The 22,152-nt window shown below is 47.8% G+C and overlaps 7 protein-coding genes across 7 annotated transcripts; 3 read left to right on the top strand and 4 right to left on the bottom strand.

The window, feature by feature from the left end:
- Positions 1-2,979: 2,979 nt before the first annotated feature.
- On the top strand, positions 2,980-3,266 carry VTN77DRAFT_3169 (uncharacterized protein; the record flags this gene model as incomplete). Its single annotated transcript, XM_069419088.1, has 2 exons — positions 2,980-3,137; positions 3,191-3,266. The coding sequence occupies 2 exons, from the start codon at positions 2,980-2,982 to the stop codon at positions 3,264-3,266; spliced, it is 234 nt and encodes a 77-aa protein (XP_069278699.1).
- Positions 3,267-5,202: 1,936 nt separating this feature from the next.
- VTN77DRAFT_3168 (uncharacterized protein) lies at positions 5,203-7,345 on the bottom strand (the record flags this gene model as incomplete). The annotated part of the gene is made up of 8 exons (XM_069419087.1): positions 5,203-5,245; positions 5,304-5,692; positions 5,751-6,680; positions 6,747-6,881; positions 6,944-6,979; positions 7,040-7,151; positions 7,207-7,257; positions 7,320-7,345. The coding sequence occupies 8 exons, from the start codon at positions 7,343-7,345 to the stop codon at positions 5,203-5,205; spliced, it is 1,722 nt and encodes a 573-aa protein (XP_069278698.1).
- Positions 7,346-8,128: 783 nt separating this feature from the next.
- On the bottom strand, positions 8,129-9,259 carry VTN77DRAFT_3167 (uncharacterized protein; the record flags this gene model as incomplete). The annotated part of the gene is made up of 3 exons (XM_069419086.1): positions 8,129-8,284; positions 8,350-8,588; positions 8,653-9,259. The coding sequence occupies 3 exons, from the start codon at positions 9,257-9,259 to the stop codon at positions 8,129-8,131; spliced, it is 1,002 nt and encodes a 333-aa protein (XP_069278697.1).
- Positions 9,260-10,573: 1,314 nt separating this feature from the next.
- VTN77DRAFT_3166 (uncharacterized protein) lies at positions 10,574-12,406 on the top strand (the record flags this gene model as incomplete). Its single annotated transcript, XM_069419085.1, has 6 exons — positions 10,574-10,578; positions 10,634-10,649; positions 10,710-10,728; positions 10,906-11,304; positions 11,375-11,522; positions 11,575-12,406. 6 exons carry the CDS (start codon positions 10,574-10,576, stop codon positions 12,404-12,406), a joined length of 1,419 nt encoding a protein of 472 aa, XP_069278696.1.
- Positions 12,407-13,701: 1,295 nt separating this feature from the next.
- On the bottom strand, positions 13,702-14,846 carry VTN77DRAFT_3165 (uncharacterized protein; the record flags this gene model as incomplete). The annotated part of the gene is made up of 5 exons (XM_069419084.1): positions 13,702-13,958; positions 14,021-14,114; positions 14,175-14,320; positions 14,375-14,497; positions 14,582-14,846. The coding sequence occupies 5 exons, from the start codon at positions 14,844-14,846 to the stop codon at positions 13,702-13,704; spliced, it is 885 nt and encodes a 294-aa protein (XP_069278695.1).
- A 944-nt stretch (positions 14,847-15,790) lies between these two features.
- VTN77DRAFT_3164 (uncharacterized protein) lies at positions 15,791-16,105 on the top strand (the record flags this gene model as incomplete). Its single annotated transcript, XM_069419083.1, has 2 exons — positions 15,791-15,854; positions 15,918-16,105. 2 exons carry the CDS (start codon positions 15,791-15,793, stop codon positions 16,103-16,105), a joined length of 252 nt encoding a protein of 83 aa, XP_069278694.1.
- Positions 16,106-16,462: 357 nt separating this feature from the next.
- VTN77DRAFT_3163 (uncharacterized protein) lies at positions 16,463-19,925 on the bottom strand (the record flags this gene model as incomplete). Its single annotated transcript, XM_069419082.1, has 10 exons — positions 16,463-16,842; positions 16,904-17,329; positions 17,389-17,722; positions 17,776-17,941; positions 18,574-18,742; positions 18,800-19,096; positions 19,162-19,337; positions 19,405-19,478; positions 19,543-19,767; positions 19,815-19,925. 10 exons carry the CDS (start codon positions 19,923-19,925, stop codon positions 16,463-16,465), a joined length of 2,358 nt encoding a protein of 785 aa, XP_069278693.1.
- Between the last annotated feature and the right edge of the window lie 2,227 nt (positions 19,926-22,152).

Here is a 22,152-nt window from a genome sequence, read left to right as displayed (position 1 = left end):
TTCGTCCTTTTATAATTCTCCATCCGAGTCCATTTTGACGTCCTTACTATGGTCGCCCCGTTAGTTCCTGCGTCCTTGACGTCCTACTGCGTCCTTGGTCCCTTATCTTATCAGTAACTGCGTCCCAATCACGTGACCTTGTTTCCTTTAGTCCTGTCTGCCTTGCGGGGTCATGTTTCATCATGCGCTGCTGTGTTGGACAGCCTCCTATTTTATTGGTCCGTAACACTAATGCATTACTAATCACCCTAGTCGCCCGATAGTTGTGCAGGGATCACCCCACTCATCTACCCCTCACCCCGATCGCGCGAGCTCAAGGCGGCGTTGCTCACCTACTAGAACAGGAAGGGCAGTCGACCAGGTGCTTGTAGATTTTTGCTCGGTAGGTATTAACCCGGAAGAAAGTCCAGTGAAACGAAATCCGGTCGATAAGATTAGTGCTGTTGCTTCTTCCCCGCAATTGGCCCATTCCGCGCAGATCATCTTGATTTTGATAGTCATCGCCACTAGGCTGATGACTTCATACCAATATTTTCCCACCACTCCGCGGCCAATTTCGGTTTTCTTGTTTTTATCCAGCTGCTCCCTATCTGGGTTTGGCAGAAGATTATGTGTGTTGTGATGATCCTACTATCTAATCCCTGTCTTATCTCTTTTTAATCACTAGTATTTGTTTCTCTTTCTCGGATTCTAACTATAAATTGTCGTCATAAAGATTACCGATTTTCACTCCGTAGTTTGTGATTTTATTTCACAACAAATTATATGGTAGTGAGGATATTATTATATATTTTTGTAATGATGAATTAGCTAAAATGATACAGGTCTTTTTTCTTTTCTTTTCTTTTAGCTATTGCAAAGAGCTACTTATTTAGTAGTAAAGATCTGTCAAAGTTTGGGCAAGATGTCATTTTATACTGAAACAGTAGAGCAAAGAAATTAAAGGATTGTGCAATTTGCTGATAATCTTGTTTATATATTAAGAGAATATTCAATATGATTTTATTTCCAGATAAAATAATATTAAAGGGGTGTTGCAGATTCGGCCAAAAAGAGGTGCCATGATACGGCTTCTTGGTGATCTGCATACAGGAGCTCAAACAAGGGTTATTTCTTGAAATCCACAGATTAATTTCTGACAGTCACGGGATAGGTAGTACTCTACTCTACGAAAGAAGTTGTAGCGAGCTGCTATTGAATGCAGCTTTAAACCCCCCCCCCCCCCCCCCCCCCTTTTTTTTTTTTTAAATTTTTCTTTCTTTAGCGTTGAACATCAAGAAAAGAAAATTATTCTAAAGGGAAAGTACAGTACAGCTAACATTCAATTGTAAACCCCGAACTAAAAAGCTTCTACTTGAAGATGGTCTCAGAAGAAGCCGAACGTCGCTAAAGTTCATTGCTTAGGGTTAGTAGCATAGGAATGCCATAAATTAGAATCAAGCAGTACCGTCGCTCATTTTGGATTTGGTGGAGAGAATATAACCTGGTTCATCATCTAGGTACAGTCTCTGGACATATAACTTGGTTGCCACTTTCAATCACCAGAAAATAGAACCATAATTTCTCTCTCATTGCCAGTTCAACCTCGTCGTATCTGCGCGTATTGTACCTTGCGTTGCTTAGATAACTCATTAGAGAAAATCTCGGCAGAGCTCACTGGTCAGCTGCCAGACCCAGGGCTTAGGGCTTAGGGCTTAGGGCCTGGCTTGGCACTCGCCTATGTGAGTCATCTCCCAAGCCTTCAGATTCCTTTTAGCTAGCATGCTGAGGATTGCCATGATAATATGTAGCACGAAGGACATAATTCAGACTTCACCGAATCCTTCGCCAAGGCCTCCTATCTCATACCGGATTAGGAAGGACAAGTGAATCCGTCGACGTTGCATCGCCCCTATTCAGCCCTAGAATACCCCTGAATTCACCGATTCCCCTACAACCAGTGAATCATGTCTATAATATAGTTACTTCCGTCTGCTCATTCACTACCAATTCTAGTCTAGCAACCCAGGAGATAAATAGCCTATACTTTACCTCGAATCAATAGTCAGACAGAATAATTTTTTTACACACATCTTTCTGCAGGCCTGAATATCTCTAGATTTCTAACAGGAGGTGCCTCCAATCAGCTTCCTCTGCAAAAAATCAAATCCAAGCCGCTTCATCTATCTATGACTGATGCCTCGATCGATAGCGAGCTAGCATGCAGAGCGCATGAAGACCGGAAACGCAGCAAAAGGCGTCCAAAGACCCTGTTAGATCTGTGGTTGTCCCAGCGCCATATAGCGTGCTTTCTGGATAAATCGCTTTAATGCATTTCGGGCTACATTTAATTAAAAAAAGTTAGTTACAGTCTTCCCGCAGCTGAGTGTATCAAATGAGATGGGATTCAAACTTGATCAGGACTAATAAATAATCTCCTCACGCAGAAGTTATTCTTTCCACACTCCCACCATCGGGTGACGAGCTCATTCGGTTTCTTGAAGCAGGCGTCGAGCGAATGCGTTCTACTTGCAACAGCAAAAGCTCTAGTATAAGGGCAGGATGAATATGAGATATGATGCATAACGCATTGATGCAGCAATAGCTATCAGATACATGAAGGCAAACTCATGAAAGCTCCCGGCGGGATAAAGATGGGTTGGCTTCTTGGTTGTCAGTGAAATGGCCCAGCTGTGCATGGGTCCAGACAGGACCGCTACATAAGTTGTGCGTCCTGGGATGCCATATTTCTTGCCTCCTGAGAGTGGCCTTTATGAACAGGTGTGACTGCCGCTCAGGTAAGGGTTTCCCAGACCGGTCTGTTTATCGCATTTGCCTCGTTGTTTGCTAAGGGAGCTGCTTATTCGGTGTAGACATGGCTCTCTGGACTCCCATTGGAATACTTCTAGGGCAAACAGGAGGGCTAGACATACCTCTACTGGCGCTCATGGTACTACCCCTACTGTCCAGGGAATCTTCAGGCTATCGCCAAGGCTTGTCATGGGGAAGGTAACCTGCCTGGATCTGGACGCCAGGAATGAAAGGGAAGGTAATTCAGGTGCGAAACGTCCAAAGAGAATGCATCACCTCGGTATGTGCAAGGGAGTTGATAGAAATCCCAGCGTCATTTCTTTTCTGCCGTTGAAAATACACATGAGGTAATCTTTTCCCCTTTGATGAGGCCTTGGTTATCGATTCTGACGTGTTCTAGAGTTGTTGAGTATTATCTGCATCTGTGTGGGGTGAAGTTCCTGTCTTCTCCTATCTTTTGCGAAGCGGTACTTTGATCCTCAAAAATACGTACTCTTGAGCATGCAGGGACGGCAGTCACTCTCTAAATTGATACGACCTCTAGAGTGCTGGGCTTTGATAATGTAGACATTGTCCTGAAAGGAAGGAAAGACTGTTGAAAGTCTTGTGTTTACGATTATTCAAAAAAGGCAACAAGTAAGTGTTATTCCCTATGTGATCTCAGTCATATGAAATTATTAACGAATAACTGTCTCCCTTTAGAATCACGGGGAACAAGCATTGGAGTTTATCTGTTCGAGCAGTATACGCAATTGATTCTATCAAGCTCATTATAATCCATGATCTTTGCAATGGATGTTTCACGGCGAATTCACTCAACGATGTTCCGGAGAATCCATGATCCTGTGCAGATCATAACTGGTCTGGGCTCGACCTGAAATTCCAGTTCTGCCTCTCTTGAAAGCAGATTGTTTTTTAGATTTTTTATGTACTTAGTCTATGTCTAACATGTTATTCAGTCAGCACGGCAGCATTATCTGGCCAACCACAGGTTTACTGGAGCATATTATTCCACATGATATCCATCAAGCTTGTATATGACATCCCGCGAATCTGAAGAGTTGAAAGGTGCTGCCACTAGCAGTGAATCCAAGCTGTTGTACATCTATTAGGGATTGCTTTATGTTTTTTCCCTTTTGTTTACTGTATTTCTAATGCATTGCCAATGCCATTTTAAGAGTATATATATTAAATCTACTAGGTCTCAGCCATACTAAGTAAGTTTTTTTTTTGTATAAAATCTTTATTGATGCAGACTCGGCCAAAAAGAGGTACCATGGTACCAACTTCATAGTGAATGTGAACTAGGCATCGGCTGCGCCAACATGTATAATATTCTATTGTTCAAGTAGTTATTAATTACCTCATTACCATCTATTCCCTTATTGGCCGGCATATTAGAAAGATACATCTATCTACCTCTATATACTTATCCTCTACTTCTAAAGATATTACAGTAAGTATATACTTCCTTTGATGATAATTGTCCTTTACTTGGTAGAGACAAGATATGGCTATTAAATTTGCTACAAGGTAGTAGCCATTTGTCTCTCCGCGAAGTTGTCTTCCGACAAGTCCTGCGCCTGGAAGAAGTCTCGTCCAACACCCTCCTGGATATCCCGCATCAGATTAATTTCCGCTGCTGCACCTGAGCTATCGGCCTCAATTTCGTCCAGTTCCTCTGCCGGAAAAAAAAAAGAAATGGGGCTTTCGACTCCCATCGGCATGTATTCCGGGCAGATATGAGCAGTACTGCAGCAGCAGCAGCAGTTCAACCAGGAGTGCAAGCTATGTTGCCTCGCCGTCAACAACAATACTGAGATTGCGCCCTGCCAGTTATCCACTGTAAGACGATTCTATTGTACTGTAGTAGCGAGGGGATGTCATTTCCCACTTTGGTATTGCAAGGCTTGGAAGGCAGGAAAGGCTTGAGCTTTATATCATGCATTACTAGGTACCTTTTGAAGTCTCTGGTCTGATTGACGCTACACCTTTACCTCCCTACTTTTGTTCTTCTTCAAAGTCCCGACAAGGTTCTTGATGACAGCGAGACACCGCTCGCTGGTCCTTGGACATTCTGACAGGATTATCTCTTGCAAATACTGGTATAGTGATCTGCTGTTTTGTGCACGAAGCAGGATCTCCTTCCACGACGGCACGTTGTTGAACAGATTTATTAATAGGTTATAGTCCATTGTCCTGTGTCTTGCAGTGGCCGTGTGAATCTGTATTTCCTACATTATCCAGAGGGTAAATAATGAAATGTAAATCGAGACTCTACCAGGGCAAAAGGATTGAGAGTTCAACCGAGGAGGACAAAGACAAAGTTCACAGTATATAATACTCCTCTCATCTAAATCTCTGATCCTGACAAATAGATATCTGGCCTTTTTTCCTCCTTGCCTGTCTGAATCAATCACTCGTGGTATACTTTTGCAAGTGTGTAGATATTGCCCTAAATGACTGAGTCAGCCAGTCTGTCCGTTCTTTTTGCCAACACAATAATGACTTACCTCCCGCTAGGGTCAGTATTCTCGGACCATGTGGGAGTCCACCTCACGACTGTTGACGCACATTGAGGCGGAAAGTGCTCGTCAAACATCTGACGATACCAATACGCCTCTTTCGTGGTAGGAGGATCGCGCTTCCAGTGCTCAGGTATCTTTTTCATCATCTCGTCCGAGATCATCTCCTCTGCCGTATCTTTGAGGCTGTCAATCCAGCGATAGCCAACCCCGTCACTAAATTGTTCCTTCTGTCTCCACAAAACGTGCTGTGGCAAATACGGCTGGACATCTGGTTCGTTGCTCGTGTCGAATGCTTTTCGCAGGATGTACTTCTCCATCCGCTGCGGTGTGATCATCTTCTGCGATGGATCGATATTCATCACTGTCGCAAGAAACTAACAATGATTGGTCTCAGTGAGAAATTTCTCCCCTTGTCTGTCGTGCCTAACTCACCTGTTCGTCTAGGAACGGGACGCGAGCTTCCACCCCCCATGCTGCTGATGACTTGTTTGCCCGCAGACAATCAGCAAGGTGAAGGTTTTGGAGTCTTCGAATCGTCTCTCGGTGAAACTCTGCCTTTTTGGGGGCAGCGTGAAAGTAGAGATAGCCACCAAACATCTCGTCACTGCCTTCACCGCTAAGGACCATCTTAACTCCAAGGGCCTTAATTTTCCTACATAGCAGAAACATCGGGGTCGAAGCTCGAACGGTTGTGACATCAAACGTCTCCAGATGGAAAATTACATCAGATAACGCTTCTAGGCCGTCTTGGATAGTAAACGTAAAGTCATAGTGGTCCGTTCCGATTACACGGGCGACTTCGCGAGCAGCCTCCGAGTCGGGAGCACCAGGCAAGCCAATCGAAAATGATTTGAGCCTAGGCCCACTAACAGCCTTTCCGGGAACAATCTCGAGATTGATGATGCTGTGGTTGATACGCCGCACTTCCCGGGATGCAATTGACGCGATGAGGCTGGAGTCAAGCCCGCCCGAGAGAAGCACGCCAAAAGGGACCTCGGTCATCAACTGCTTGCGAACTGCATTTTCAAGCAAGGTCCGAAGCTCGCGATAATCCACCGGAGCGGAAGGGATCCGCTCATAGTCGATCCATGCCGGCTGAAAGTAGCGGATGCTTGTATCGGCCATCGAGTCATATATATGACCTGGAGGGAACTGGATGATTTTGTCACAAACCGGATGCAGGCTCTTGAGCTCCGAAGCAAAGAAAAGCGTATCCGGGTTGGCCGTAGACCATCCTTGATACAAGCTGATGACACCAATTGGATCACGGGCAGCAATCACTCGGTCCTGAGTCTTCGAATAGAGGACAAAGGCAAAGATGCCGTCCAGGTATCGTGGAGCATCCAAACCGTATTCAAGGAACTTAGCATGAAGATATTAGATCGTAAACACCATGAAATGTTTTTTGGCAGCTTTCTCGAGACGTACGGCAGCAATGATGACCTCTGAATCCGAGCTCGTCTTGAAAGGATATCGTCCGCTCAAACGGTGACGCAGAGTGACGTGGTTGTAAATCTCACCATTTGCAATGAGGGCATATGATCCGTCTGCACTGGTCATTGGCTGCGTCCCATTATCTGATCTTATCAGATATCAAAATCCATCACAGGCATACAATCACTTACCAACTCCAACAATGCATAGACGTTCGTGGGCAAGAACTGGAAGCCTCGTTAGACCTGTCGAGATAAGACTGTAGGAGACGAACTTGTCTTGTTTACAACTAGTACGCCGCCTGAGAGTATAACGCTGTTATTCAATACTTGCTTGGTCAAGTCAGGACACTCTAGGAAAGCGTATGCCATACTCCAGTCTGGTCCTCTATGGCGAATACTATTGGATGGCTTCGTTAGATCAATAAAAACCTGAAAAGAATTATGCCACTCACGCCTTTGCCATTCGGATAGCCGTGGGCTTGAACCCAGCCCCTTGAGCATGACTACAAGGTACAGAACTTGTCAGCTGCTTCTCCAGGATAATTTTCTTTTTGGCTTCTCATACCGATGACAAGCGAAGATGCCACACATGCTTCCTGGGGTTGAAGTAGGTGACCGATTTTGTTCAGTTCAATTGATATTGATACAGTCATTTCCTTTCTGCAAGATCCTATAGCAGCCACTTGAAGCCTTAAATAAACTTTCATACAAGAGAGGAAAGAGGAACAAACGCAGCGGAACACGCAAATAATCGTTGAGAGCACGTCAGTCGTCAGGCCTCCCTTCCAGTCGGGAGTAATTGTAACTTCTCTAGAGCTAGCACGGTCTAGAACAAAGTCGTATGTAATCTCTGCAGGCCAGAGGATTGAGACAAGGACTTGTCCGATCCAACTGTCCTTGGCACTCTCAGCGACATTGAGCGACTTCGACTCGGTCCCCTTGTACTTGCATATGTCATATTTGGTCTATGATATTGCGAAGTATGTCGCAGTTTTAGGCCTCCAACGGATGTTACATCCGCCAGGGGTATATCTGCAACTGCTGTGGACCTTGGTGCAGATGACCGCATTGGGAGCTCCATGGAAGTTAATAAGAAATAGTAGACGCGTGGCATTACTTTTCCTCCAAAAGAAGTCAGGGGTTGTCCCGCTATCACCTGGATACCTAATTCTGGATTAGAATTCCAGTAGACTTAGAAATCTAGTCAATGACTAGAATTGTGCCAGTACGCGGACTAAACACCCTTAGCAGAGCATAGAGGAAGTATTGCATCAATCGAACTTGTGATGGAACTATTGGGCCTGATTCTACAAGCACAATTCAATTGGTAGTTTACGGTCTGACAGACTAATATCAACTAAACAGACCCACAGATCAGGCTTTATCCTCGATACGGTAAACGCCACCACGCGCATAAACCTCCTTGTACTTGGAACGGACATAATCCTCAACCGTGACGGGTTCATATTTCTCATCCTCGGGAGAGCTCCTGCAAGAGTCTCGACATTTGATCAGGAAGTCCGGATTTCCCTACCACGTCGTTCCGCCGAGGTTAATGACATGGTTGAGTACATAACAATAGAAGCAATACTCACATGGAAAAGGAACGCGATCGAATAGCGCTCCTGCGGAGGCTTGGTTACGCGATGCAAATTGGACAGGTAGCGGTCGTTGGTCCACTGCTGGAACAAGTTGCCTATGTTGACCACATACGCTCCTTCGACCGGTGGGACAAGAACCCACTGCTGAGTGGGCTCATCCCATACCTCGAGACCGGGGACATCGTCTTGGAGAAGAAGGGTGATGACACCAAAATCTCGATGTGCCCCGTGACCTTGATCATCAAGCTGTTAGCAGGTTGAGTTGGCTAAGATGATTTATCTATGTACTGTACATACTCTTCTGCGTATCATCGCTGGGATTAGGCGGCTTAGGATAATGGTTCATCTTGAAGAAGCACATTGGTTCCGTACAAAATTCATCTAGATCAGTCGTATCATTGTCCAACGACAGGATCACAGCGCGCAAGACCTCTTTCGTCAAATCGAGCAGCAGATTGAGATAGTTCATGCAGGTCTGTTTGAACGGCTGGCCCAGTGGCTCGGGCCAAAGATTAGGGCCGTGAGCAAACTTGCTCGCCAGAACTTGCGGGTGGCTCAGCGGCAGGTCGCGAGAGATATAATACCCTTCCTTGAGATCAGGTTTCGCATTGACCTCGAACTTCTGACTCCCAATGACTTCGTAGCCGCGGTTGTAATTGTTCTGAGACTTGTCCGTTTTCATTTTTTCGCTCAGTGGCAGATTGAAGAACTTCCTGGCGGCTTGTAAGATCTCCTTTTGGAGATCCAAGCTAATGGGATGATTGATGATCTGGAAGAAGCCTTGGGTGATGCAAGCCTGGCGCACTTTGGCCAGGCATTTTGCCACCAATTCAGGCTTTCCAGAGAGAAAGTCACCGAAATCAATGACGAGAGGCTCGCAAGGCCGAGAGACGGTAGAAGGCATGATCTGGGAAGATAACGTTCTTCAAATAGATTGAGGAAGATCGATTTAGACGCCAAAGGTCAGTTTGATGGACTGGAAATTTCGGAAAAAGGAAATAGGTTAAATAAACACTGTTCTTGCCATTGAGCTCTTCAGGCGACCAACATCCCATCGATCAGTATGTGTTGAATGGGGCTTTGATGAGTGCTTTCACCCATGCAAATTGCGATACCTGTACTAGCTCATTTCCCTGCTGTCCGTACATTATATCCCTGTATCCTGACAGGGATATATTGCTCAGCGAGTGTATACGGGTGCGTGGCAGATCGACAGGTCCACATGGAAGGGCTGAGGAGCGGGGATCTGGGCCAGAGGATGTAAGATGAGCTAGCAGGAGATTCCAGCAAAGGAATAAAGAAATTTGCATTTTACAATTTGCTGAGATACAGTAGAACCATGTAACCTTACATTATTGATTCGTTGGATCCCTGAAGTGTCCAATCTTTTATCTTGTATACACATGTGGAAACACCGCTTAGGGCTGTCACATTCCAGGTTGCTCTCATGCAGTACTCTTCATTATTATAGTTCCGTAACAAGAGTTTACAGACTAACTCTATTAAAATAAATGACCTACAATCCTGCATTTAAATTCCAGAATATTGACTACTGGGGTCAATATGTCTATCACCGCCCTATACGCCTAACATTACCCAGATTTATTTAGTGATTTTCTCAAAGGTTTCAAAACACTATCATTGAAAATAGTATAAAAATTATTAATATAAATATTTATCATTACTAGTGAAGTCTAGTGGTTATTTTTATTTTATTCTAACCCTGGTCTTTAGTAGCGGTGAAAAACCGCAAACTTTTGTCATAGAAATATACTAAGGAGACCCAATGCAGGAATAAAAGGCTAGAAGTAGGGCTGCAGAGGCAAGTGAGGTTACATTGGATCTCTGCACAAGCCCTTGGATAATGTTGTAAAAATTATACCATGTCAGTGTCAATTCTATGTACGCCCTTCATCCTTGTCGATTTGAAGCAGTAAGTGGATTGCGTTTACACTAATGCCTACTAGTAAAGTGTGCATTCCATCCAGATATCCGGAGTAGGGAGGACTGGAACATCAGCACTAGTCAGACTGGCAGGGCTTGCATCTCAGCACATACAATTAGCACCTGCTAATCCGACTAGTGCCATGCAATGACTTATTCCCCGCTCCTCCATAGATGCCCTCGAGACTAAGTTCTGGGTCATTCCGTCTGTTTGCATCCGCAACTGACCTCTCTTCTGTGCTATGTACGACAACGAGGCCTCTAATGGCACCATATGAGGTGAGCGTATCCCTGTGCGTGGAAATGGTTGTCGATGACTGATGTCTCGAGTTAGACTTGAGGTACTTTTGGTCAGAAGCAGTGTGACTTGCAGGTAGCTAACCAATGGAAATTTTTACTATCATTATCAGGTTTTCCACTTGGAAGTGGGTGAGTTCGTAGCTAATTTCAACCAGCCATTCTTACTAGGAACTCCTCTTCATGTGTTACTTCGTCTCTGTCTCTCTCTCTCTCTCTGCTAGAAGAGTCTTCCTAGCCAGTCTCTCACTTCTCTTTCTCCCCTTGTCTAATAAATCATGGTCAAACTGACTATTATCATGCACAAAGAAGACCACACAGGGCAGCAGCACCTAGCACTCTCGTTCGAGGAGGACCCTCTGAACTGGCCGAAGTGGGCAAAAAAATGGCCCCGTTCCATTATAGTCATCTCCATGTCCATGACACTGGCGTACTACTCTGGTGTCTACGCAGCGGCTGTTCCTGCGACAGCAAGTCACTACCATTGCTCCGATCTGGTGGCCACCTCGGGGATATCGTGGTTCCTGTTCGGTTTCGCCTGCGGGCCCCTTGTGTTCGCCCCGTTGTCAGAAATTTTCGGCAGGAATCCCATCATCAGGATCACTCTGCTCGTCTTTGTCGTATCAAATATCGGATGCTCCCTGGCACCGAACATCGAGTGTCTGCTAACTTTTCGGTTTATTGCTGGCTTCTTTGGGGCTCCAACAGGTGAGCTATCACCGACAACTATAGCGAAGACGAAAAAGAGATGGAAGAACTAACTACTTACGTACGATAGTGACCAATGCCGGGGGTTCCCTTACGGACATGTGGCATCCCACTGAGCGTTCTGTGCCCTGGGCCATCTTCTCAGCAGCGAGCTTTTTGACGGTCATCGTCGGACCTATAATTGGAGACTTCATTGTCGAATACACGTCGTGGCAATGGTGAGCCAAAGCCTACCCTCGTGCCTGAAGAATTGAGTCTGACGATGATAAGGACGTACTGGACGTCTATGATTCTCGGTGGCGCTGTCTATATTATGGCCCTACTCTTCCTCCCGGAAACATACCGCCCGAAATTGCTGTCCCAGAAAGCTGAGCGCCAGGGCTATGTTGTTGAAAAGGTCAACATCAAAAGCCGATATCGTGAAGGCCTCACCCGGCCATGGATCATGCTCTTTACGGAACCAATTGTGTGGGCGTTAACGCTGTATATGTCGTTTGTCTACGGTATTCTCACCCTCAGCCTGGTAGCCTACCCGATTATCTACACCGATATCCGGGGATGGTCCACGGCTAAGACCAGCTTGGGTTACCTGGGGATTGCCGCAGGCATGACCCTTTACACCCTTTTCTCGCCGTTCCTGGACGTGGTGCACCGGCACTACGTGCAGAGACTGGGACCACAGCCTGAAGCGCGGTTCCCTCTGCAGATCTGGCTCTCTTGGCTAATCCCCATGGGACTGTTCTGGTTTGGATGGACGGCACTCCCGCCTACGCATCCTGCAGTCAGCATTGTGGCCGGGGTGCCGTTTGGCGTTGGATCCCTCGCCGTGTTTCTTGACATTTATGCCTATCTGACTGATTGCTATGGCAAATACTCGGCCAGTGCCATGGCGGCCAATGGCGTTTTGCTCCGCATCTTCGGTGCGGTCTTCCCCCTGTTTGCAAGTAGCCTATATCAGCATCTGGGCGTCAGATGGGGAACCAGTTTGCTCGGCTTCATTGCTCTGGCAATGGCGCCGCTGCCGTGGCTCTTTTACCGGTATGGACCCGTAATCAGGAAGAGAAGTCCCTACCACATGGATGTAGCAAGAGGAATGGATTAGGCAGGCACTTCACTATGTATTACCGTTTGATTCAGAGGCGGATAGACTGCCTGCTCTTTGGATTCTCCTGGTATATCTGCAACTATGACATGTGTCGACGAGACGATAAAATGATTGAACTTTGACTAGGCTAGAGCTCGTAGCATGATATGAAGGACAGTCATTAGAAAGGATCAAGACAATATCAAGACGATAAGGAAGCAAGCTGGCTTTAAGCCCGAAAACCAACATAGCCCACCAGGTTCCATCTCCTGCCTTCGTCTCGCGTACTTGCTTGGTTCACGATAAGATCACTACCAGAGGCGCTGACAATATTGTCAAGGACGTGGCGATATTACCTTTCAAGGGCGCAGATGATAGTGGGCTGCCCTCAGTAGCAGCCCGCTCCATAACCCTTGATGACAATGGCTGCAAGTCTCCATCCGGATCGATAGCATCTACTACGTAGCCGCCATGCAGAGGACAATATGGAAGTTACCTCAGTGGCTTTGAAAGAGAACAATCTCTCCGGCAGATCAACATGAATCCTAAATGTATTAGCTGTTCAAGGAGTGCTAGGTGGTCAGATTAGAACCAAGTTGAAGGAATTTATACCTACAACGCTGCGTTTTGTCAACTTTATGCCTAAAGTCACAGAAAATAATCCAAAGTGGTAGTGGTTTAAAAACTCTCATTCTGGAAACACCGTAAAGACATCCTTATATATATCAGTGCGGGGATAATCCATGTCCTACCGGGTAAATAATAGCAATAATAAGAATAAATGTATGTAGATTACGATACATGCAGTGAATGCCAATAGAAACCAGCCTGTCCTTATTTTTTTTTATGCCCAGAGTCCTTTAGCTGCCAGGCCTGCCATACCAGCAATGTTGCCAGTCAGGCATCCCATTGAGAGAGCAGATAGCCTCTAGTATAGATATGGGGTCTGGAATAGACTGTCAGACAGGTTGGGTTTGCGGGTAGGGTTATATATACACCGTCGTATAAAACCTTCTAACACCGCGTAATCAGTAAGAACTAAGTGAGGCCACACAATCTCGGCATTTCTGGAGCAGTTGACGAAATCCCCTACAAGTTAGAATCCTTGTAGGTGCAGGATGACAAGTAGGCACGAATGACCTCCCAATCAGTAGTTTAATGCATACCCTTTAGGTCCGCTTAAGGTGACTACGGATGAAAAATCAAAGTGCAATCTTACCGCTCAAGAAGAACAATTGCCTTTTTGATATAGTGACATTTGCAGTCTTTCCCTATTCTATACTCGTGAGACTTCTGAGAATCATGATGGCTGTTCATGGTGGAGGCCACATTCCTTCAATATCTGCTGGCTTTGTCGGAGGCACGTATTCCTTCACCTTTGTACCGCCCTTCCACAGCGAACTGATATCGCGCTGCTGGTTCCACGCCACCAGTGTGTCCCATTTCTTGCAGGTGTGGATTGTGTTGAAATTGGGATATGGCATCTCTCTGCCTTTCACCCAGTTGTATGTGAGGAGGGAGATGTCGCCGTGGCACATGAGTGTTTGGCGCAGAGTCTCAATGCAATGCTCTACCTCCTTTGTCAGAAAGACAAGGCTATGTGTATTGAGCGTATATGAATCAAAGACTTACCCAGATGTCCTTGAACCACGGCCTCTGGCGCGCCAGCGAAACTGCCTTCATGCTTGTCGTAGTATTCCCGATGAAGGCTCTTCCGTAGCAGATCCTGTAGACAGAAAATTGCTTTAGCGATTTCATCTCTTTCGTCTGTCCTAGGGTAGCTCACCACACAGTGCAGTTGGTGAAAGACATCCAGAGACGCGAGATATTGCCCCGTCTCAACCGGTTCTTCCAGCATCACCGGCCATTCATGGTAGGGATTCACAGCCTCCCATTGCTCCTTCGTTATCCCTATGGCGCCTCCTGTGGGGCCTGAGATCATTATCTAGCTGCGGCCTCTAATACAGCCCGAAGTTGTGTGCTTACCGTTGGTGATGTTGTCCCAGGCTCTATCAACCTCGGGACCGACACCGGTAAAAGCAGTCTGATGATTGAATGTGCCAACAAATTGCTGCGTTTCGTATTCAACACCGTCTTCCCAGTCAGGTACTATCGTCTTGTTAGAACTGGATACCAGAACTTCTTCTTCTCTTCCTTCTTTTTCTGTTCTCGGGGTGAGCAGACTGAACATACACCATTTACCAAGAAGTCTTCCACAAGCTTTCTGCCTTTCTTGGAGAGATTTCCCAGGCAGAAACATAAGGCTGAATACGACCACGTTCAGTAGTAAGAGGCAGATATGGCATAACAGGAGCCAGTGATTTTGGAAGAAACTCCCGGGCTCAGATGACGGGTCTTTCTGAATCAGAGAGTGGTGGCTCCCATCATCTTCAGAAACACTGTCTCGCCGGAGTTTCTCCAGATCTTCTTCTAAGCGGGAATACTTTGTGCCTGCCATGATGAATATTGGTGGTGAATGGCAGTAGTATGGGAAACACTGGCTGGTCGTAGAGGGTTCTCTGGGAAGGTTGAGGATAGAAGAACTACTGTGAAAGAGAAGTTCGAAGACAGTGAGAGGGTTTCTCCTGCAATGAAGTGAGGGGGTGACGTAGGCACATACATATGCTGCTTCCTACTGGGTAGTGGCCCATGTCGTCTGTGTCTGTCAGCCTGTATGTATGTACGTACAGTACATGTGGCGAGACTATCTCCTGCTGTGTCTGGTAGAAATTCTCTCGACCTTGACACATTATGACGCATACTCTTGCCCTCAAATGAGTTATGCATGCAGCAGCAGTGGTCAGCCGCGAATTCTAGGAGCGTCATGCTGGCTGCTTCCTATCTGCCATAACTTTGCGCGCTGACGTGCTTATCCTGGACGCCTAACCATGTATATCTCCGCGTGATGCATGTACAGGGTGTCATCGACCTTGGGGGCTTCTCCCTGAACACTGGGCACTAGTGTGAGGATGCTGCAGGTTCGGCCAAAAAGAGGTTTCATATCACCAACTTGTGAATCTGAAGTACGTATCTAGGTAGCGCGCCAACAGAGGATAAGAATCCTCCGCCTTTCTTATTAGTTTAGCTACAGTGCTCTGCCTGCGTCATCGACAGGGAATACATCTGTCGTCCGTGTGCCACGGTTTCCGCCTCTATCTCGTATGATCAGGAGGGTATCGCGAGCATGCGTCGTGCTGTCGTACCTCCCCCAGGAAGGGACTCTACCCCATGATGGGCTTTGGGTGGTCAGCTATTAAGTCCTCACTTCCCATAGTCTCACCACTTCGTGTGAGACAAGACATGCAAGTTTGGTTGATAGAGACTCTTCCCTTCCATCTCTATTAGACCATTCTAATCTCATTCTTCGAAAAGTCCAGCGAAACCTCTCTATATTTCGTGACCATGAAGCTCTCACTCATCGCTTGTATACTCCTCCAGGCTGTAGCTATCTCGGGAGCCGCAATCGGTGAGTGATAGCCTGAAGCTATTCATATTGAAACGACAATAAGCTAACAACCTGTCCGCGAAGACCCTCTGGCCAGCTTGAAGCGTGACGTTGACAACTGGAACGCTGCGGCTTGGAGCAACTTCGTCAAGAGCTATGTTGGCGATGCCACAGTGGAGAAGGAGAAGCGTGATGAGGACTGGAACGCTGCGGCCTGGAGCAAATTCATCAAAAGCTATGTCGACGATTTTACCGCTGATGGGAAGGAGTGAACTGCTTTCGCATGGAATGGCTACGGGCTGAGACGTTGTGGGGGGTTATGTTGCCTGTGTATGTAGCTAAGATGCTTGCAAGCTCGGTTGATACTTGATTGAAATACGAGACTATTCAGATATGAAATCGGTGTAAATTTATTATTCAAGTTCTAATCTTTGTGACGATACATGGATCATGCCTCAACAAAAAAAAGCTTCTGTTGCCGATTCTACAAAAAAGAGTGCCATGACACCAAGTTCTTCGTTCTTCGTAAATGTAACCCTGATGCAGTGTAGCCCGCCAACAGATTCTGTTTCTGAAGAGCAAATGAAGATGATTTCTAGCGCATACTTGTCTCTCTACTCCTAGTCAAGTTACCAGCTGCGTACGGGCAGGTTGGATTCTGCGACTCTTTGGACCAGAACTGCGATACCTCCCCCGATAGCATCTCCAGCAAAGTTCCCCAGAACGCCGTAGCTCATGGCGAACGATCGAACCACCTCCGGCTCACCTTTCCGGCGGAAGTCTTCTGCAATCTTGTAGCAGGTGTTCGTGTTGGCGCCGCCCACGATCCCGCCGATGACGAAGATGAAGATGATCCAAACGGCGAAGTAGTTGAGAAAGGGGACGAAGAGCTGGATAATGCCAATGGTGACGAGCACCCATTGCATGGTGGCCCAGAGCCAAATCTGTGGAAATGCTCGAACCATCGATACAAGTGAGAAGATAAATGTGGCGGTGCCGTATATCAAGACTGATACGAGACGATTAGCTTAGCTATATGCGGAAAAGAATGTGAACGCAGATTTACCTACAATTTAGCTGATAATTCAGATCTCCTTCGGGGGCAGCTTTGAAAGTGCGCAAAGCCAGAAAAGTGGGCACAAGGCCCTGGAGAGCAAATAGCGCACCCATGGTGCAGAGTGTCTGGGGTACGACGTAGCGTAGCAGGATAACCTTAAAGAAGAGTCCGGTTCTCGTTCTCTCGGGCCCGAAACCGGGTCTTTCATCAACCGTGATAGACGGTGTTTCGGAATCCGTGTGCTGCCTTGGATCCTGAGAGAGACAACCTGCTCTGGTCTGTTCTGCCAGGACACGGCCTTTCTTCGAGAGTACAAGCCACCAAAGCAGCAACTGAAGAGCAGGTAGCGGAATCGTCACTCGGTATGTCATCCTCCAGTCATCGTGGAATATTGCCATGAACATGATGTAGATAAGAGGCCCTACGATCGCTGCCATTCCTATTGGACTTGTTAGGTACTGTCGTTGAGAGATTCGGTCGTATAGCTAGCTAGCTTACCAGTGCCGATGCTGAAAGCAATGACAGTTCGCTGGTCGTAGAAAGCCGCAGCAGAGAGATACGTATTACTCCCAAAGGCATACACAAAGCCAGCGACGACCGTACCCACAACAGGACCGGCAATGCTTGCGCCAGCGGTGCAAATCGCCAGGGATAACATGGCGAGGATAACATTCAGCAGAACACGAGTCGAGTACGGGATGTAGTGGACAAAAAACGACACCGTGAAAGAGGTCACCGCCGCTGGAAGGGCGAGACAGACTCCGGAGATGCCTGTGCTTCCGACAAACATCAGTCTCGCACCTGATACGACGACCATCGTTGGCGCGGGCACCTAGGTGAGGTATCAGACATCTGAGTTGGCTTGTAGAGGTAGGCTGTCCTCACCAGTATGCCTAGGAAAAAGAACCCCAATATGTCACTGCGGAACCATTCACGGAGCCCCAGCTTGTAGGCTTGCTGGGCACGGCCATTCGATGCTCTCCTTGACAAAGTGTCATTGACAGTGAGCTCAGACTCCACGAACACCCCGACGGGTGCAGAGTCTTGCTGCCTGGCTTTTTCAGCTGCCATGGCTCCAGAAAACAAAGTACGAATCATAAGTATGATGGAATAGTTGGGGGACGGTAATCTGGAGATCTACCTAGATTGTCCCGTAAAAGTGAGGAGAGAGCCTCCCAGCCATGGTGCCCTTTGCGTCGGCTTTTCTTATGTTGAGGCATCCTCCCCTGTGGTGCAGTCTGATGCTCCCGTTGGCTGTTTTTCCAGGCATTCTGAAGTCCAGTGAACGCAATTACAGAGCGATATGCGCGAAGCATTGCATAAACAAGCGGTTATATTAGTTGTGTATGTATGCACAATTCACCCCTGACAAGGTAAGCAGCCTTATAGATGTAATAGCCTAAAGGCAAGGCTGATCTAAGGCACGTGTTTCCGAAATAGGAAATGCCCGTGCTACCCCTGCAAAAGGTATGTACATGTACATCCATGTATCGAACCAACAACCTTGCTAATTAGCGGTGTAGTATATTGCAGTTACGCTACTTCCAGCACTGACGACACTGATGAGTGGTGCATCAATTATCAGCCCCCACTCGCAATTTCTTCCCATCGCATAGAACCTCCCACGTCTGACGTGCTTTCGATTGCTGGCTGCGGTTCTCCCTTGCCACAAAGTCGACGAACTCTTCCAGAGTGATGTTGGCTGAACCGCAGACGATGAAGACGACAGCCCGTCTCTTTCTCTCTGCATTGGCGTCCTCCTGCAATGGAAGAATGGCGTTGAATAGTGAGCTACTGTACGCTGGGGTCAAAGTCGTACTGCACGCTAGTTCGACGATTGTCTTGTGATCCCCTGCGAATGAGGATTAGCAGCTGTTTGATGCCTATGAAGAATAGAGCAAGATCTTACTCGCGAAGCACACCGCCGCATGCATGCTCATTTCATCCGGGACGACCACGCAGGTCACTGGCGTCGTCCTCTGCAAAGCCATGCGGACTACAGCCGGTGCGGGAGACGCCGCTCCCAGGCAGGCTTTCGATGTAATCGTAGAGAAGTGGGCGAGGGAGATGGCGGCATCCTCGTCATGCAGGACTGTGACGCCAGGAGGAAGACTTCGTTCGGCGTCCTTGGCTGTCAGGGGTCGGTTCAGCAGCATCGAGTAGTAGAAGCAATCGGCTCCTCGTGTTTCGAGCGCAACAATGGATGCTAGAAATCATAGTTGGTAGGTGGTTTCTACCTCGTGCGGAGATGAGATGTGATGAAGCGCTTACTATCATCCCATCCTACAGACCTGCATCCCACGAGCAACCCACCGAGCAGTCCACCACCGCCAACGCTGCAGAAAATGGCGTCCGGCTGCACGCCTCGGAGCTGCGAATGGATCTCTGTAATCAGGGAGGAATGGCCCTCTCGAAGGGTATCTCCATCATATGACGAGATGATCACGCTGTTGCAACTCCGTCAGTCTCACACGTGCTGGACCGGAACACCGTCGTAAAGACACAGTAGCTTACGCGTTCTCCTGTGAAGCTGCAAACTGCTGCGCTCCGCCTAGCGCCTCGTAGTAATTGTCACCGGACAGAACCACCTGGACCTCAATTCGTCAGTCTTCACGACATTCTCGCAAGCGGACTCAGCAATGATGCTCCCACCTGGGCCCTAAATCGCTTTAGAACCGCAACAATTTCCGCATTGGTATGTTCAGGCAGGAAAACCGTGCATTGGATGTTGAGAGCTTCCGCAGCATACGCCGCGGCTACACCGCCATTGCCACCAGAGGCAATCACCAGATTCGCCGACGGACCATGCAGGTCTTTTGCCTTGCGAGCCTCCAGTAAGATGCCACGGTGCTTGAATGACTGGGGAGGATGCAAGTTCTGTTCCCGGTGTCAGCACTAGACGGGATGGATAGAGGCTCACTGACCTCCAGTTTGAGGTAGACATCACAACCAAGCTTGTCCGAGATGGCTCGCGAGAAGAGAAGGTGAGTCTCGACACCGAACCGAGCGGCAGCTTCAGACACATGGCCAGCCATGTTGACGACAGTGGTGAGAATGGCGGTGTTTGTGCGGGCTGCCGATGGCTATGAAGTCATTTATACCTCTGTATTTTAACATTTCAGACGACTCAGGGCGCACGAGATGTCTAGACATCTGTTATACCGAACCCTACATTTCCCTCCTTGAAGCTGCGGTCGTATCTCACAGTTACATTGGGAGAAGCCTAGTATGAGACAAGAAATGCCAGCCATGCAGGGGATAGAACAGGGATGTTGATATTAGTCTTGCCAGATATTGCATCAAATGGCAGCTCCCGCTCAATCGAACTTCGTTGGACGTCTTAAAGCTCCATGCGGACTTCCAACCCCCCTGGCAGCCCTGTAAGGCTATGCAGAGTAGAGTACATGGACTATAAAAAATGAACCTGCAGACACGCTAGAGCAGATCTGCATTTTCTAGACCACTCAGCCGCAAATTTATGCAGACGATGACATCAGTCCCTGTCGTAATATCCTGGCTGTCTTGCACCACTGCCCAACACATGCAGCCACATTAGTCTTCGTCATGTTCAACCTTAATAGATGATAAAATCCTAATGGAATGCAGGGTGTTCTCCTTGGCAAAATAATGATCATCTCCTTTAGGCTTTCGTAGACTGACATTCAGGCCACCATGATGGGCTTAGATACCAAGAACCCTAGAAAAGTGACTTTTCAGCTACCCAACGAACTGTGCAGAAGAACATCATTAGATGCATAAACGTATTGATGCGTATTTCCTCGTCGATTAGACGGCCACTCCACACGGCTTGAAAGTGCCAGTGCGACGTCAACCATCTAACGCCTACTATTTCTCAGCCTAGTGAGGCACAGCCAGAATATAGAATCGCCTAGGCAGTGGAAAATTCTGGAGTCGCATCGCGAGTCCTCTGCGTACGAAGGACGGGATGATATTGGCAAGACCAGAACGCACCACTGCCATTCTCCGGTATAAATCAATTGTAGCGAAAGGATCCAAGAGGCTGCACTGCAATGGTGCAGTGGACCCAGTAGACTTCTGAATCCTGCCAAACTCCCAACATGCAAGCCTACCGTCGCCTTCTCAAGTCCTGCTCGACGAAGCAGGCGTTGCACACGGCAGTGGCAGCACATCAGCTACCCCCAACCAGCCACATACTGTCCCACTGGCGAACCCTTGACAGCCTGAGTCTATCGAAGCAGTCTCTCGAGGACCTCTTCTCCAACGCCATCCCCAGCATCATCGTACCCAGGTTTCTCTCCCCTGAAGAGTGTGAAGGAATGGTAGAGGTGATCAAGACGCATAGGATCGTATGAACTTCTCCCGCCACCGACCTCAGAACACACACAGCTGACAGCCTGCATAGGGATCGTACAACGAGAATGTCTACCCGCCGATAGGATCGGTAGGGATCACGCAGTTCGACCATAGACAAGGCAAGCAACCGCCATTCTATCCACGAGTTCCACCCGGTCTATTAACCGAAGCTGCTGTTTTCAGACAAAGAAGGCTATTTCAAGCGGGTGGATGAGGCGCGATCATTGCAGAACCGCTTTGCGCGTGAAGCAAACGTTGACATCCTCGACCGCGTCGCAACAGCCATCCGGCTCGCCTCCGGGCTGCCTGTTCGTGTTGCGAGGGAAGGAGAAAAGCAATACTTTGCCGGATTGCTACGCCTTATCAACTCGTCAGCCCTGATACACGCCGACTTTGGTCCATACGTATGTCTCCATCTGTCGACTCTCGTCCGCTAGGCAGAGAATATGAGCTAATAGGCATGCCGCAGGACGGACCCTCCTGGGAGATAGGACGCATCTCGGCCCAGATTACCTGGAACATTCTGCTGAAGCAGGTGCGAGGTGGAGAGTCGATTATCTACGACCGCCTCTGGGAAGGCCCGGTCGATGATATGCTTTTTAAGAAGCCGAGCCCCAGCTACGGATACTCGCCTGCCATAGTCGAGGGTCGAGCCTTCAAGGTCTTGAGGCCGAACGCGGGAGACTTGACCATCTTCAACTCACGGTATGTATTGCTATCACACAAGTTGCCGTGCTGACCGTCTCTGCGCAGCAATTTCCACGAGGTCAAAGCGCTCGACAGACCTCGGGAGGAGTCGCGATACACGATGAGCTCGTTTGTTGGCTTTCTGCCCGCTTTTGCCTCTGACGGACCATCGCTTATTCTTTGGTCATGAGCAGGCGGAAATGTAACTATACAAATCATAGAGAGGGGGGAAAAAAAATA

This window comes from Rasamsonia byssochlamydoides (genome assembly GCF_041956645.1).
Source record: "Rasamsonia byssochlamydoides strain NRRL 3658 unplaced genomic scaffold VTN77scaffold_22, whole genome shotgun sequence".
Lineage (NCBI taxonomy): Eukaryota > Fungi > Ascomycota > Eurotiomycetes > Eurotiales > Trichocomaceae > Rasamsonia > Rasamsonia byssochlamydoides.
This window is presented reverse-complemented; position numbering and strand designations above follow the sequence as displayed.